General features: G+C 36.1%; 1 protein-coding gene across 1 annotated transcript in view; it reads right to left on the bottom strand.

Annotated features, from left to right (window-relative positions):
- The window catches only part of LOC149798113 (uncharacterized), a 38,173-nt gene extending 36,817 nt beyond the window's left edge, over positions 1 to 1,356 (bottom strand). The window contains exon 1 of the mRNA XM_089960840.1: positions 1,089 to 1,356. Within this exon, the coding sequence (XP_089816966.1) occupies positions 1,089 to 1,158 (70 nt within the window). The 5' untranslated portion in view covers positions 1,159 to 1,356. The remainder of the gene's footprint in view (positions 1 to 1,088) is intronic.
- Positions 1,357 to 18,990: the final 17,634 nt, after the last annotated feature.

The raw sequence follows: 18,990 nt of genomic DNA, 5'->3' as shown, positions 1-18,990 counted from the left end.
AGAAATTAATATTGAGTTTGATTATGATGTTGGGATCTATAATACTCGAACAAGAGAACTTAATATTTTCAGTTTTCATTAATTTACTAAGAACGCTAGCAAGACATCTCCGTTTTACTGCAGTGTCCAATCATTCTGAATGTACGGGGGAGGAGTGTGAGAAAGTGGTGTGATGGGGTTCTTATTTGGATTGGGGTATATGTAGGTCAACAAAAAATAAAATAATACTATTTATAAATGATTCTGATAAGAACAGATTGAGGGAATTCAGCCGTCCTACTTCACCACCACCTGCAAATTCTACATCGGTTTATTGGGACTACATACAGTTTTGTTTTTTACTGCAAAATTTGGTTTCGCATAGTTATTCGAAGCCTGGTTGTAAATTAAACGCATACAAAATTTGGTATCACATAGCTATTAGAAGCCTGCTTGTAAATTAAACACATTCAAAATTTGGTTATCACCGAGTTACTCGAAGCCTGCTTGTAAATTAAACAGATACAAAGCTACGATAAATAAAGCTTTGTGAAGATATTTTATTTCCCACCGTATAAACACAAAGCTCTAAAACACTATCTTAAGATGAAAATATGGAAAAATGGTTTCCACAAAAATTATTACAGAAGTTTTTCAAAGAACCCTAACGAAATATTATAACCCCCCCAAACCCCCAACCCCCCCCCCCAACCCCTTCTCTCTCTTATATTACGTGCGCCAAATCTAGATGAAAGGGGATGCCTGGAAAAAAGCAGTTAAAAATATAATAGGAAACACATCTAAATGTGCCAGTAAACTCTGGAAAGATATCTATTTTTTCATATGTAATGATTAAATTGCAACGGATGCGGAATAAAATCCGTATAAAATTTGTAAAGTTAAGCAAAGACCCACCCTTTGAAATAATGCTAGCTTTTGAAACAATATTGGTCGAAACCATTGTCTAAATAATTTATTCATTGAGTTCGTACGGATTGAAATTATATCATTAATGCGTTTGAAAGTTTAAGAAATCGGTATTAAAAATTCAAACGCGATATGAATTGTATTGATACATACAAAAAGTCAAATTTAGAGTTTATACTTACCGGCATGTTTTACGAGACAGATGGTTATAAATATCGCACAGAAGTAGAACACTCCATCAACTCCTTTCATTATTATGTTACCTTCCCAAAAATAATAAACAAATTAAAAAAGGGTCATGCACTATTCAAGATAACATTTTTTTAGACAACACTGCAAGTATCATAATTGTCGTGCTATCTCTTCGTGCATTTTCCTTCTTTAATCAATTAAATTGTTGATTAAAACGACTTATATCCGGATTTCCAGGTATGAATAAACACAATTAGAAGAGACACGACGATGTCTATAACACCATCGATAGTCCTGTCCATTAACTGTGTACTTTGTGACAAAAATCGCAAGTCAATTGTTTCTCATGATCTCCTTGCTTACGCTACATAGATGAGTGAATTTGAAAAGAGACGATTCATTTTCAATTCGTGACTTCGGCATTGTTTTTGCTTGAGGCATATTGTTGATCGTTTGCATAGATACTATGGCACAAAGTTGCGATAGTAATGGACTGTTTGCTAGTATTATTTTAAAGTGCCCTAAGTTACGTGTGACTACCGGAGACATTTTTATTTCTTCAAGGTATGTATTACGTCAGTGGATGACGTTCTCAACAAAATCAATTTAATTATATATTTAGTTGCTAAAGTAAGTAATACGATACATTGTTTCGTGATTTCTTAAGAGAGAGAGAGAGAGAGACAGAGACAGAGACAGAGAGACAGACAGAGACAGACAGAGATTGTTTACATGGTTTTATTTTATTTTTTGTTATTTATTTTGTATTATTTATTTATTTTTTGCATTTAATTTTTTCCCCAAACTGTTGCATATCTTTTGACAATTAAGAACTACAGGAAAACTTAGCCATCTTAACTCGAATGCTTCTAGACTGAATGCCGTTATTAATATAACATCGTAACTTTTACTTCCCTGCTTCAGTCTTATTACCAACTTGATAATGATCACATGTATCTAATTTACCACTAATTGGTATCGCGTAATCTGAGATGGCTTTAAACAGTTCAGTTATGCATTTAAGCTCACCTCTAGGTGTAAAGCTAGGGCGAGGGACAGGTTTATTGACAGTTGGGTACTGAATAACGCACAATAGGCTGTTATGGTGAGGTTTATATGTTAAGAACACGAAGTTTTAAAAGGTCTACTTAATTCCTTTTAGATAAAGTTCTCTCAGTTCCTAAATGTTAATGCCATTTCTTGATTAGATTGTAGAAACATTTCTCGGATTAGTATTATAAATAAGGGGTTTTGCTTAGATATTGTCAACTGTAAGCTATACTTAATTCAGTTGGGGTTTTTTTTGTTGCTATCATAGCATTTCAAACTGTACGGTCATAGTAACTTAGTTGCACTAGCATTTATGTGTCTCAACAGTACTTTAATTGAATTTAAATTTGTGCAGTATCTAAATGGAATACCCTTTTCTGGCACTTTGACTGTTCATCCCCATCCACAAACTACGGAATCTAAGCTTCCCCAACCACAATACTAAAGAGTCTAGGCTTCCCCAACCACAATACTAAAGAGTCTAGGCTTCCCCATCCACAATACTACGGAGTCTATACTTCCCCATCCCTGCAAATTTGGCATAAGCCTCCAAAACAGAGTAATATAATGTTCCACGCTCCCCCCTCCCTAGAGTATAAGAAGCCTCATGAGCCGAAGAACCATGTACTTGAAGTTATGTCTTACAGAAAGGCAAACAAGTCAATCTATATGTACACGTACTTTAATTCATATCTTACATAGGACATCCAAGTCAATCTACATGTATATGAAGCTATGTCTTACAGAAGGCATCCGAGTCAATCTACGTTTCTTGAAGTCATGTTTTACAGAACTTATGTGAGTCAATTCACATGTACTTGAAGCTATGTCTTATAAAAGCCATCAGAGTCAATCCACATGTACTTGAAGCTATATTTTGTAAAAGCCATCAGTCAATCCACATGTACTTGAAGCTATGTCTTGTAAAACCATCAGTCAATCCACATGTACTTGAAGCTATATTTTGTAAAAGCCATCAGAGTCAATCCACATGTACTTGAAGTTATGTCTTGTAAAAGCCATCAGTCAATCCACATGTACTTGAAGATATGTCTTGTAAAAGCCATCAGTCAATCCACATGTACTTGAAACTATGTCTTGTAAAAGCCATCAGTCAATCCACATGTACTTGAAGCTATGTATGTCCTACAAAAGCCATCAGAGTCCATCCACGTGTACTTGAAGCTATGTCTTGTAAAAGCCATCAGTCAGTCCACATGTACTTGAAGCTATGTATGTCCTGCAAAAGCCATCAGAGTCAATCCACATGTACTTGAAGCTATGACTTGTAAAAGCCATCAGTCAATCCACATGTGCTTGAAGATATGTCTTCTAAAAGCCATCAGTCAATCCACATGTACTTGAAGCTATATTTTGTAAAAGCCATCAGTCAATCCACATGTGCTTGAAGATATGTCTTGTAAAAGCCATCAGTCAATCCACATGTACTTGAAGCTATGACTTGTAAAAGCCATCAGTCAATCCACATGTGCTTGAAGATATGTCTTGTAAAAGCCATCAGTCAATCCACATGTACTTGAAGCTATATTTTGTAAAAGCCATCAGACAATCCACATGTACTTGAAGCTATGACTTGTAAAAGCCATCAGTCAATCCACATGTACTTGAAGCTATATTTTGTAAAAGCCATCAGTCAATCCACATGTACTTGAAGTTATGTCTTGTAAAAGCCATCAGTCAATCCACATGTACTTGAAGCTATGTCTTGTAAAAGCCATCAGTCAATCCACATGTACTTGAAGCTATGACTTGTAAAAGCCATCAGTCAATCCACATGTGCTTGAAGATATGTCTTGTAAAAGCCATCAGTCAATCCACATGTACTTGAAGCTATATTTTGTAAAAGCCATCAGTCAATCCACATGTATTTGAAGCTATATTTTGTAAAAGCCATCAGTCAATCCACATGTACTTGAAGCTTTGTCTTGTAAAAGCCATCAGTCAATCCACATGTACTTGAAGCTATGACTTGTAAAAGCCATCAGTCAATCCACATGTGCTTGAAGATATGTCTTGTAAAGGCATCAGTCAATCCACATGTACTTGAAGCTATATTTTGTAAAAGCCATCAGTCAATCCACATGTACTTGAAGCTATGACTTGTAAAAGCCATCAGTCAATCCACATGTACTTGAAGCTATCTTTTGTAAAAGCCATCAGTCAATCCACATGTACTTGAAGCTATGTTTTCTAAAAGCCATCAGTCAATCCACATGTACTTGAAGCTATGTATGTCCTGCAAAAGCCATCAGAGTCAATCCACATGTACTTGAAGCTATATTTTGTAAAAGCCATCAGTCAATCCACATGTGCTTGAAGCTATGTCTTATAAAAGCCATCAGTCAATCCACATGTACTTGAAGCTATATTTTGTAAAAGCCATCAGTCAATCCACATGTACTTGAAGCTATATTTTGTAAAAGCCATCAGTCAATCCACATGTACTTGAAGCTATGTCTTGTAAAAGCCATCAGTCAATCCACATGTACTTGAAGCTATGTCTTGTAAAAGCCATCAGTCAATCCACATGTACTTGAAGCTATATTTTGTAAAAGCCATCAGTCAATCCACATGTACTTGAAGCTATGTCTTGTAAAAGCCATCAGTCAATCCACATGTACTTGAAGCTATGTCTTGTAAAAGCCATCAGTCAATCCACATGTACTTGAAGCTATGTCTTGTAAAAGCCATCAGTCAATCCACATGTACTTGAAGCTATGTCTTGTAAAAGCCATCAGTCAATTCACATGTACTTGAAGCTATGTCTTGTAAAAGCCATCAGTCAATCCACATGTACTTGAAGCTATATTTTGTAAAAGCCATCAGAGTCAATCCACATGTACTTGAAGCTATGACTTGTAAAAGCCATCAGTCAATCCACATGTACTTGAAGCTATGTCTTGTAAAAGCTATCAGTCAATCCACATGTGCTTGAAGATATGTCTTGTAAAAGCCATCAGAGTCAAGCTACATGTACTAACTTGTTTAAATTTTGAAAATGTCAAAAGCCAGGGTGAAGTGATAATCATGTTGCCGTAAAGGTTTAGATACGCATCAGTCACACTCCGTCATGGTTAGAAAGAGGATGTACAATGTCCATGGTGATCGAATCGGGACATATAACAATAATAGGTATAACATCAACAGTTAAAATATCCATAGCAGTAAACCTTTATTCAAACTCTCACAAACAATGTACGAATAAAATGTTCAAATCAAAGATTGGTAAAACAATATAATACAAGACCCACAAAACACAAAAACCAAGAGAATACCTGGACTATTGCATAGTAGAAAGACAGAGGAACCGTATATGCGAGAGCTAAAAATGAAAGATTGACAGACGAGAAATTGAAAAATTGTGTCAACTTAAGTCAAACTTCATTAAGATGTTGGGTTAGTTTCGGATTAACATACATGTATGATTAAAGTAAAACCTGAAGTGATCGTGTGCGTGTATGTGTATAATGCTGATTTTACATATTAACATTTGCACTACACAAAAATATTTTATAGGAACTGTGCATCAGATCTGGCTACAATTACACCGAGAGTGCGCACGTGCAGAAGAAAAATAGTTTTCCATCACATCAGCATTCCTTCACCAGTAGGTGTTCAGTCTTACAGCAGTAGGTGTTAAGTCCTACAGTAGTAGGTGTTCAGTCTTACAGCAGTAGGTGTTAAGTCCTACAGTAGTAGGTGTTCAGTCATTCAGCACTAGGCGTTCAGTCATTCAGTAGTAGGTGTTCAGTCTTACAGCAGTAGGTGTTAAATCCTACAGTAGTAGGTGTTCAGTCATTCAGCAGTAGGCGTTCAGTCATTCAGCAGTTGGTGTTAAATCCTACAGCAGTAGGTGTTCAGTCATTCAGCAGTAGGCGTTCAGTCATTCAGCAGTAGGTGTTCAGTCTGTCATCGAATGGTGTTTTAAAGTTCATGATAAGGGAGATTAGGTATCGAGAAATTATTCTTGCTTTATTTTCCTCTTTTAGAGAAGTTACATCGGTCTTCATTTGCGTGATTACTCTACAGGAAGCACGTTTAATAACATTATTCATTTATGATTATTTCCTGCATAGTACTTTTATCATTTTTGTCATTCATTGCTGACAGAATCCTTTGACATGCACGATTTAGTGATAATATTGCCTTATAATACGGTGTTCTTATAGAAAAGTAGAGACAGAATAGAGACTAAAGTTCGGCAGCTTATCAATACTGTCGCTCTTTTCTCAGTTATTGACTCTGTCCGTACTATCATTCATCTACCCTACAGTCCATCCACTGTGGAGAAATAAGAACGTGTATATCCACATGTATATTTGTTTCTAAATAATGATTTCAAGTTTGTGTCTAAAACGTTTTTGTCGTACCTTACTTAAAGTCGGAAGTGGTCTTTGGCAGATAGAATAATCTCATGATCCCCACGCCGGTCTTCATAACTTGTAAATGGAAGATCACTTGTTACGTGTTTAGGCTCTTACAAAACGTAACAAAGAAAAGAGTGAGGACAACAATCTTTGTAACATTTAACAAATAATTTATTTCCCTACAAAAACGAGGTAAAAATGAGAAAAAGAACTTACGGTTTTACAAATCCAATCCAAAAATAATCCAAGAATTAAAAAATAGAAGTCCTAGTAATAAAAAGTATTAATGAAATTGAGTTCGAATCCGGATGAAATCCAAACTGAAAGAAAATGACGTATGCTGTGGTCAGCGTCGTACTGATGTGTCAACAGTTCTTTGTTGAATCATAGGAAATAATATTCCAGTTTTTTAATTCTGTGTAAACTTCAATAAATATTTTTGTCCATGAATTAATTTAGAGCACTAATATTTCCAGGGAAAACAAACTTGAATACAAATAAATTGAAGAAAACAAAATAATTAGCCCAAATTTGGTCACAACAAAAACACTTTAAATTCTCAAGTGTTAAGGCAAGAATAACTATTATTTGTCAAAACATCAGTGATAAATCTAGCTACAACGCAAAACGAATGCCCGGATGTGGGTCATTCTTCTGGAAAAACCTAAATGATACATATCATTTGTCGCGTACTCCAAGTATGGCCTCGAAGCCACTTAATGAATCTTACTCTGAGAAAAAATTAAAAACAAATTTAAAAAGTTTATTTACTACAAACTATTACTGGTTCTGAATCAGGGTCAGGAACTAGGTCAGCATTAGATACAATGTTTCTATAAAGCCTTTGACGTCAAAATTTAAAAAATCAGTCAGAACTGAACTCTATTCCATTAAATAAAGTTACATTACAATAGCATGTAATGGAATTTTTTAATAAAAAAATAAAACTGACAAACAAACAGTTAAATTAAATCAAATCAAATATAAATTAAATAAGATATACATACCACACTCGTATAACAAAATGCCATTTTCGGAACACCTATTTACGAAATATTTACGGTTTTCTATTCATCATTCATAATGTACACATTTGTACCTCGTGTCAGTGATTCTCTTTTCTTTAGAAATTTCACAAATGGCTGAACACCAAACAAATTTCCGACTAAACGAAAGCAATAGCCGATGTTCACTGAAATTGAAAGGCCAGGTATTTAATATGACAACTATTCTTCTCTGTGCGTTACCTTTTTCTGTATATTTATTATTTTTTCTGGTTTGCTAAATAGTATACCTGGTCTGCAATACAGTTTTGCATTTTAGTTTTCTTCGTCATTTAACTTTCTCTAAATGCCTGGTCGGTGCTCCTTCGCATTCCAAGATGTAATATCGTTTTACTACTGTCTCTATCTTGTAGCTGAAATGAACACTAAATTTTCTAACAGAATATTCGTTAAATGTGATCGGATAGGATTCGAATATTCGTCAGTTTTACTAAATGTGTGAATCCTTCATGTTTTTATGTACTTTGGCAGTTTTAGATTCTTTCCCTCTACTCCCTAAATCCAATCCCCAACAAGGCAGTATTGGAAACACTGTGTATTGGAAGCACTGTGTACTCGTTAATCTAAATCTAACGTTGAGTAAATATTTGAGGATTCAGACAAAATTCAAATGAAAATTGAAATGGTTCAAATTCAAAATCCAAATGAGTGTAGATGTTATTGTCCCTATTTATCTGTAAACTTTGCACGACCACATACGTTCCTTTCATGCTGAAGACGATAATCACGGGCATAAACTCAACTGCCTGTTCAGTTTAATGTGGAGACTATCTCAAAATAATTACAGGGAAGTCCACGATGAAAATAGCATGGACATGTGGCTATTTCATTGTTATTACATGAGATACTTTACGTTGATTGCAACCCTCTGGAACGTGTCATATTTGTCAGACATATTCGACAGAACCAGGGTCGTAGGGGAGCGATCACGGGCCCTGGGATAAGAAACACCCGAGCCTCTTCTAGTTCTTGTTGAAACAAAAAAATTATTTTATAAAATTAAAAAGTGTTGTTCGGCCCGTGCCCCCTTATGGGCCCGGGCCCGGGCCCCGGGGATATATCGCCGGTTGCCCCCCCCCCCCCATAGTCGGCCTGGACGGAACTGACTATTTTGACCGATAATAAAATGCCCAAATCGGACGTTGGGAAATTCTGTCTAGCCATAAGGGATGAACCATTTACGTGAGGGGGAGGGTCTTGCAATTTTTTTGTAAAAAACAACTTTCTGACTCCATTATAGCTAAAAAAAAATGAACTTCCTTTATCTGATGATTTGAAAAATGTACTAATATATCCACTGCATTAGTTAAAAAAAAATATATTGAGGTAAAAGAAAACCGATCCTGTTTCGAAAACAAATCCAAACTTATCACCAGTACAAGTTCCCGAGTAGTTCCTGCCTGAGTCACGTTTGTGAGTCGACCATATGGTTTGATGGCTAAAGTGGGATTCCCTACAAATACTGAAGTCATTTTCAAAAAGGCAGAGTAAATAAAACGACGTTAATCCCTGCACAAATTAATACATAATTACGGCTTCGTACTGATCCATAGCAAAAACATAGTAGCAAGCTTTATTGTAACGGAAAACTTCTTGACCCCTGCAACTAAAATGGTTCTGTTCCAAATCCATGTCAGCTGACCTTCGTGTCTTAGTAATATTAATGATGACATGTGCATTACCGACTGTTAAGGAAAGTAAAGAAAAGGGTATTGTCAGATTTAAAAATGATGGTAATTCCATTTTTGTCTAAAGACTTCAAAACTTTAATTTAACAAAAAAGGTAAGATGATCAGGAGGTGGGGTGAGTGGTAATGATATGCGGGGTTTACCCCCAACTGCTCCTGACGGAACTAATGTCATATACATATTCTAACAATTTTCGGTGCTAAGGTTGACTGATATGTAAAGACTGTAAAATTTTACATGGACTTTATTATATGTCGTGTTCTTCATCAGCTGCCATATTACACGTTATCTTTCCAGTCAGGTGATTTTGCGGGTGTAAGATATTTCCATTGTAAACTAATTCAATGCGGCTTATTTTATATAATGCCTTGCTTGCTTCTCTTTAAAACGCCGTCAAGCTCGCTAGTTAAACAAACCAATATTCAAATACTAATTTTAAACAAGAATATTTTAAGTAAAGTATGTCTTTTTGTTTGTTGGTATGTTTATTTTGTTCTTGTGGTGGGGGGGGTCTTGCTTTCTAAAAATTTTTTTTTTTTCTTTTTTTTTTTTAGGAGCTATTTTTCAGCTCTAATTTCCATAAGACTTTGGAACTCATTGGAAAATTCCATAAGAAACTAAATAACTCACATCCTGGCACAAATTACAGTATTGGTTGTTTATAGTCGTCACACATTCATTCCGATGACAAATCTTGAATATTGACAATTAATTCATAACTGTCATGATTTTTCCTACTGATTTTGTGATGCAAAGTCTATTTTATCTAAGCTTTTCTCACTCATAAATGTGGGAGTTCGGTAAAACATTCTCCTGGAACTCGTTGGTCTTGGTACGACTTCATATAATAATTCTGGCATGAAAGGAATGTGCAGTAAAGTTTCTATATGCCTATTTGATTTGATAAAGAATGTAACGTTTTTTATTTTTCTAGGTTTCCTGGGTACAAATTTACTAGGCTCCAATTTTTTCACCACTATAATTCCTTCATCCTTCACGTGTAATGCAACTTCAGATCGTTCTGTCTTTGTTTCATCCTCTTTTGCGAAAGGTTTTCGTCTCTCTGTGTTCGATTTGATGAATCCATTTTTCTGTTTTGCAGTGAATATATCTGACTGATCTACAGGTAGTTCTTGTTCCTCCATGTCTCCTTGTGACTGAGTCACTTTCACTCCATACTCGATGTCTCGTTGTGACTGAGTCACTTTGACTCCACGCGCACATTTTTCCCGCAAAGATGCACAACATCTACAAAAGAGTCTTGTCTTAATTACTATCACAATGACCACTATCAGAATAATCAGGCCAACGAACCCACAACAGATCGCAACAATATACCTCCAGTCTTGAATTTCACTTCCTACGACGATTACTGTAAAAGAAAATGAACATTTTGTTATTTCAGATTGTTTTTTTACGTTTCCTTTTTCTCGTTAGGGCATTTATCCACCTTTCTCCATCAACCTTAAACCTACAAACAGCTGCATGAAAGGTGAAAGACAAGTTGAAAGGTGCAAGACAAGTTGTTTTAAATATTGTAGATCTTACCTTATTTAGTTTACCTAAAATATATGTAAATCTTTTCATGTAATTGGGAGAGTTCTTCGAACAAGGGCGGTAACTCTTTTTCCACCCTTTTATTCTGTCTTACTGCATGGCCTTAGAACGGTAATTACAAATGTACGTAAGTGCAATGGACATCAGCAGAGTCCACGCTACATAGTGCTGAGCAAAAATGACCGAGAAAGATGCTTACATTAATTAATACATTTTCAATGAATTCACAAATCTAATATAAAAATTTAAAAAGCTCAAAAACTTGAAGAAACCCGTCAAATTCATTCTATTTTCCAGACAGATTTAACAACATTGGCCCATCCACTGATAAGAAGTACAGTCAATACAGTTTGATCATGATCAGTTGTGGTGTGTGTGTGTGTGTGTGTGTGTGTGTGTGTGTGTGTGTGTGTTGGATTTTTAATGTAGCTTTAACAATTTTTCAGTCATATCGCTACGATGTCTGCAGTGTGGCAGTTTATAGTGATGTCGAGCACTGGGGCATGGAAACTAGAAATGTATACTGGATTATAGACAAAGGCCGCTTAAAAACAGAGAAGCGTTCATTAAACAAGGAAGACCGCTATTGCAGTCTAAAATAATGACGGAGGACACGATAGAACTGAGACAAGAGCTCTGTGTGAAAATAAAATTACAGATGTTTTAAAGTTTGAAAAGAAAATGGTATGCCATATAAAACTGTTCGGCCAAGACGAGAACAAAATCACCCGACACTGACAATATGCCGTGAGGACGTAGATGTACTAGACGGAGACGAATGTAAATTTCAAACTTCATTTTACGGAAGACATCCATGTTATGTCAAAAAAAGATGATTCTTGTAAACATTTATTATCTTAAAGACAATAAACCAAAAATTAACCTTTTTACTCTTTACAGATTGTAAGTATATATACTCTTATGAGGCACAATTTAAGGGTTAAGGGAAATGGTTGGCGTTCATTTAAATTTAAAAATCGGCCTATCAGTCGCACAGGCACATATTAAGAGGATAAGCAGCTCTGAATTTCGTTGTAGGCGTTGTTTCTCTTTAAAACGTCTAAAAGCCAGTCAAGAATATTGGCATTTCTTGAAGATGTCAGACTGGCTTTTAGGCGTGTTTTTCGGTGTGAATGTTTCCTAGTGGCCAGCAAGACAGTGTTGGGGACCATAAATCCACTTTTTATGCATTAAATGTTTTGGAGAGTACGCAAATATTCGCATAGAAAGGAAACATACGAAATAATGTTTTTCATTCATGACATTAAGACCAGATCTGAGGGTAGAAGGAGTCCACAGCTCGTGATTTTTTTTCAACAGGAAGAACAAAAAAAAACGAAAAAATATAGGTCGCATGCTTACCAGTAAATGGTATGCAGATGATGGGTTACTTTTCGATATGCTGAACGTTGGCATACAAACCTATGTACTGAATTTATAACTTAATGGTGGTTGCAATTTTTATGACAATTATAAAAGCATCGAAGCTTTCACCTACAAATACGTATCGACATTTCATGTCAAAATATAAGTCAGACGAAAAGGACTAAATGTAAAGGAATCGAGAACACAATCTCAGGTACTTACCGCAAGTTTCTGAAAAGAAATGAAAAAAGGTGTATCGATATTGTTTTCAAATCACCTTGGCAATCACTTTAAAAATTGTACACAGTATTTTTAATTGTCCTTACTCATCTTTACATGAGCAAGCCTTCATCTACTTGTACTCATTATTCTACTTGATAAAAGTTACAAATATGGAAAAAAATTAAGTGGAGATCATAGGCAATTACGAGAAGATAGGGGAATTTACTCTATACAGTACCGACTGAAAACAGCAAGTAGCAAAGCGAAGATAATTACTTCGAAAACTGGGTTAAAAGAATATTCCGCTACATAACGCATTGCAATGTAATTTGCAGATTATTATCACAACAAAAAGTTCAAAAGAAACACCCTAAATAGACTATACAAACTATATATTGAAATTTTGAAGAAAAAATCCCAAATATATTAATAATGTCATTAATGTTAATTCCCTGAACCATAAAATAATCTTATATAGATACATGTCCTTACTTGTGACATTGAAGTACTCAGTAATCAGCCCTGGTGATTTCACGTAGGTGTTGTTTTGGTTGCCATGACAACTTCCAGGATATTCTGTTGTAAATATGGTGTCTCCTGATTTCTTGAATGCCTTTAAATAAAAATTAAAACACAATAATTCATCCAAATAGCCCGAACCGAGAACAGTATGAGAGAGCTGATATTTATATCAGTGAGTTAGAGAATTAAAATGTCTTTAATTTGAAGTAGTTTCGTGTCATCGATTTTTTTAAACACACGTTTCAAAATGACAGTAACTACTTTATTTTAAAAATTCCGGACCGTACATTTCATTGTGTGTATATGCACGCGCGTGTGTGTGTGAGAGAGAGAGAGAGAGAGAGAGAGAGAGAGAGAGAGAGAGAGAGAGAGAGAGAATGAACTGATATCCAAACATTACAAGGCATGTAAATTATTTAACACATACACAACTGGTGTGGGCTTAGTGTTAAATGGGTTAAGCGACATTTTATCTGGTGAAGGAAAAACCAAATACAAACGGGAAGCCACTAACAAGCTTTATGACATACCACAATTTCTGAGCCCGAGGATCGAACCCATGTGGGAGATGTCAGTGATCTACAAAGGTGAGCGCCTTAGACCATTCGGCCACCTGAGTCCTCATGATCCACATGTTGAACAATCAAAGTTTGACGGAATACGTACTTAATAACCATCCATAAGGAACCTCTCTCTCTCTCTCTCTCTCTCTCTCTCTCTCTCTCTCTCTCTTCTTGGGCGTGCGTGCGTGTCTTGTGCAAGAGTTTGTATATAACTCTGTGAGAAAGACTTGTCAAGTAATGCGTGTTAAGGATCACGATTACAAACGATATTGTAAATTGTCCAACGAAAATGAATATCTTTCCTTTTATGATCAAGTTTGCAAAGCAAACAGGAATTTGATTCGAACCATTCACTACGTATTGCTTTTTGCCTCCGAAATAATTTAAAATTTAAAGACTTTGTGTCGCTATTTCTTTAGAAGCATTTTCACAGCTAATAAAACATGCAAAGGTTTCAAACATGTATATTAACAGCAGCCCAAATGTCATGCATAGGATTCAAACATGTATATCATAGCAGCCCAAATGTCATACATAGGAGTCAAACATGTATATTATAGCAGCCCAAATGTCATACATAGGATTCAAACATGTATATTATAGCAGCCCAAATGTCATGCATAGGATTCAAACATGTATAACATAGCAGCCCAAATGTCATACATAGGATTCAAATATGTATATTATAGCAGTCCAAATATCATGCATAGGTTTCAAACATGTATATAATATCAGTCCAATTGTCATGCGTAGTCAAACATGTATATTATAGCAGCCCAAATGTCATGCGTAGTCAAGACTGTTGGCACATTGAGCACATTCCAGGTTAGTGTCACACTAGCACATTTAAAGCATGAATTCATTCAGAGCACCACTGGAATTCATTCAAACTACGGTAAGTTATTTTTAAATTTTCAGTTTGTATTCTTGGTAAGCAAATTACTTGTTGAATTTGTTGATTTTCGCTCTTTTGGCTACTTATTTTAAGACCATGGAATCGTAGCACTGTCTTATAGCAGCCAACCTCTCATGCATATTCTAACCGATCTTACTTTTCTTAAGGACAAATACCTTCGCTAAATATTTACATTTATAACATTCTCAACGATAAAAGAAAATATATGAAGGGGTCAGATGACATTGTTAGCCTTTTATTTATAAACATTTGATAAGTGTCCATTTAAATTGAACAATCCACTATGTGTCGTCTGCATTCGTATTGACTCTTATGCATAACCTAAATGGTAATTCTCGCGATTTTATCGACACAGCCATTCACTATGAATGAGAAAGATGAGTAGTCCTGACAATTCAAGTGATTTTTTAAATAATGACAGTGGCGATGACTTCCATAATTTACCAAACCAGTCGCGCATAATTGTTCTTCTTTGCCTTTGATATAACGTGTTCTCGTGTTTTAAGCATGCGATTAGCCGTAAAGCACAGTATGAAAACAATGTAAGAATACTTACGTAGCAGACGATACTGTATGTGGAGCCACTGACAACTGTGCTGTCATTGTTGTACACGTGGAGGTAAGTCACTCCGGTGGAGGAATTAGTCTGGTAGTACAGGCAGTAAAAGTAGCCCACAGCTGTGATAGGAAATCAGAATGTCAACAACGATTGTATGGTTAGCATCTGCGAATCTTTTGGTAGTCCCTAGCAACAATTGTAAACATGAATTATCAAAATTCAGACTAAAGTAATCTTGACCTAAAACATATTGGCAGTAGTTAACGGGATCACCATGGGCCCCTATGGTGGGAAAGTTGGATTGGGTCTATGGCGAAATAAGGGAATTCATGTCGAACACGTCTATAGGTATACCATCTTATGCCACTATGGTGAAATAGTAAATTTAACGTAACGGCTAGGTTAGTATCGGGAGACAGAAATTTAACATTGTGGGTCACGAGTGGGAATTTAACAGTTAAACTAACACGCAGCTTCAGTACCCTGATGGTGATAACGGCAGCCGTCGCAAACGCTTTTTATGTGTTAATAGCATGCAACTTTTTCACTTCAAGGTGGCGGTTAAAAACATTCTAATGACTACATGGCCTCAAATTGAACTTGTTATGACGCCATGACCAGAAGAAGACGTATTTAATGAAGATATGACCGAAAAAGAGTTGTTTGAAATGTTTGCGCATTGGCATTGAAAAAAATTGTCGCATGAGACCTGAAACAAACGTGAAAATATATTACAAAAGCTTTCTTTTAATATGTTAATATTTGGAAAAAAAATATGAACCCAAAAATGCACAGAAAAGAATTACGAATTAAATTTACATGTAAAAAAAATGAGAAGTGAAAAAGAAAGAAAATGAGAGCGAGAGCAATATCTTTGCTCATTGATATCTGAGAACGATATCTGGGTAGGGTTGTTGGTTAGCCATGTGTGTGTGTGTGTGTGTGTGTGTGTGTGTGTGTGTGATTTGGATTTTTAACGCAGCTTTAACAATTTCTCAGTCATATCGCTACAATGTCTACCGTGTGACAGTTTATATTGATGTCTAGCACCGAGGCATCATGCCGCAGACATGTAGCATGATGTCCCACCCAGTCACATTATCCTCACACTAGGCTGACCATTCCTAATACTAACCTCTTAATGCTGAGCGCCTAGCGAGGCAGTGTTAGTACCATTGTTATAGGTCTTTGGTATGACTTTGGTCTATGTACACATTATTTTGTTGACGAGGAATTCCATGAAATATAGGACGATAATCCGGTTTATGTACATATTACTATGTTAACGAGGAATTCCATTAAGTATTTGACGATAATCCGGTCTCAAGTATTTGACGATAATCCGGTCTCAAGTATTTGACGATAATCCGGTCTCAAGTATTTAACGATAATCCGGTCTATGTACACATTATTTTGTTGACGAGGAGTTCCATCAAGTATCTGACGATAATCCGGGCTATGTACACTTTACTACGTTGACGAGGAATTCCATCAAGTATATGACGATAATCCGGGCTATGTACACTTTACTACGTTGACGAGGAATTCCATCAAGTATCTGACGATAATCCGGTCTATGTACACATTATTTTGTTGACGAGGAATTCCATGAAATATAGGACGATAATCCGATCTATGTACACATTACTATGTTAACGAGGAATCCCATCAAATATAGGACGATAATCCGGTCTATGTACACATTATTTTGTTGACGAGGAATTCCATGAAATATAGGACGATAATCCGATCTATGTACACATTACTATGTTAACGAGGAATCCCATCAAATATAGGACGATAATCCGGTCTATTTACACATTACTATGTTAACGAGGAATCCCATCAAGTATAGGGCGATAATCTGGTATATGTACACATTACTATGTTAACGAGGAATTCCATCAAGTATAGGGCGATAATCTGGTATATGTACACATTACTATTTTCTCGTATACAACATTTTCACCTGCAGCTCATTCACCTGGGCAATTCACTTAAGCCTCTGAATCTGAACTACTTTTCAAAGGTGTGACTGTTTTCCATGTCTCAATGCATGCGTAATGTTTGTTGGCAATGAGTTATATCCTCATTCATCAGAGAATGATGGGCTCTCTCTCTCTCTCTCTCTCTCATCATCATCATCATCATCATCATCATCATTGTCATTATCATCTTATTATTATTATTATTATTATTATTATTATTATTATTATTATTATTATTATCTAGGATTGTCAAATAGTTTTTGATCCTATGTATTTTATCAGAAGCATAGGAAAATGAATTCCAGCGTGATGTGACCTCCGCCTCGATATCCAGGACAAACGTTAGTCCTGGATATCCTCTGTTATTTGATAGTTCTCATGACAATGATATCATCACTTGATGCTATATACATCTGAACGTAAGTCAAATATGTTTTGTTATACTCACATGAAAACTTTACGGACGATGAACACGAGTTGTACGTGTAGTTCATAGCGGTTCTGTCCGTGCACACGTCTAGGGAGTTTCCCGTGCACTGATTAGCACCTGAGTAACCTGTCACTGTGAAGTTACTGAATGTAGCCAGAAAGTCATTTGGACATGTTGCTATTGCTTGTAGAGAGCTCACCGCACCTGTAGAAAAATATTATCAAACTTAGACATTTCATGGAAATTTCACCACAAAGTACTTGACAATGAAAAGGTTAAATCGAATAATTCCATCTCAGTGAAAAGAACCTACTTACTAGTTAAGGTGACCCTTCCGGATCCAAATGAGCCACACCTATTGGACCCAGATGAACCACACTTTCTGGACCCACATGAACCACATTTTTGGACCCAGAAAAACCACTTTTTGGACCCAGATGAACCACACTTTTTATACCCAGGTTAACCACACTTTCTGGACCCAGATGAACCACACTTTCTGGACCCGGTTGAACCACACTTTCTGGACCCAGATGAACCACACTTTCTGGACCCAGATGAACCACACTTTCTGGACCCAGTGGGACCCAGTTGAACCACACTTTCTGGACCCAGTTGAACCACACTTTCTGGACCCAGATGAACCACTCTTTCTGGACCCAGATGAACCACTCTTTCTGGACCCAGATGAACCACACTTTCTGGATCCAGTTGAACCACACGTTTTTGGACCCAGATGTACATCACCTTCTGGACCCAGAAGGAACACACTCTCTGGACCCAGCAGTGTCACATTTTTCGACTAGTAAATTTTTTCGTGTTTGTTGTGTTGTGAATACCATTACAACAGTATAATTAAAAAACAAATTATCAGTGCTTAGTGTCAGAAGCGTATGTAATTAGAAATAAACAATGGTAGTCCATCTAAGACATGTTCTTCCAGCTCTCTCTAAAGAAGAACAAATCTCTGGCTGATCTCAAAGAATATTAGTTTCCAAAAATAAAAATGGGATAAAGATCCTTTGTGATTGATAAAATATTAGTATTTGGGATTGGTGAATTTTAATGAAGAATTGTCAATTTTCGTTTCGAATTTAACTTAGCAGTCACATGCCCTTTTCAAACTTAATGCATTCCCAGCCTCCGACCTATTGAGTCGGGTAGATATAGTGAACTCATTATAAGTAAATTGTTGCAGTTGTTTATATTTACCGTACTTTGTACACTGTTCACGGTAAAATGTAAGTCTGAAACAATCAATGATCATAAGCAAATTATCGTACTTAATTAATTATCGTACTTAATTAATTATCCTACTTCATCCTGCACAATATCATTTCATTAGAGATAACTAAAGTAAAGATGGAAAAATCACATTGTTAATTTGATGTGTGTGTGTGTGATTTGGATTCTTAACGTAGTTTTTTAAAAATTTCAATCATATCGCTGTGATGTCTTAAGTGAGGCAGTTTATAGTGATGTCTAGCGCTGGGGCATCATGCCGCAGACATGTTGCATCATGTCCACCCAGTCACATTATCCTGACACCACTCGACCAGTCATGACACTAACCGCCTAA

Source organism: Sinohyriopsis cumingii, chromosome 6, assembly GCF_028554795.1.
Source record: "Sinohyriopsis cumingii isolate HCF-2022 chromosome 6, ASM2855479v2, whole genome shotgun sequence".
Classification (NCBI taxonomy): domain Eukaryota; kingdom Metazoa; phylum Mollusca; class Bivalvia; order Unionida; family Unionidae; genus Sinohyriopsis; species Sinohyriopsis cumingii.
The sequence above is the reverse complement of the archived record's forward strand: the minus strand, read 5'-3'. Positions and strand labels throughout refer to the sequence as shown.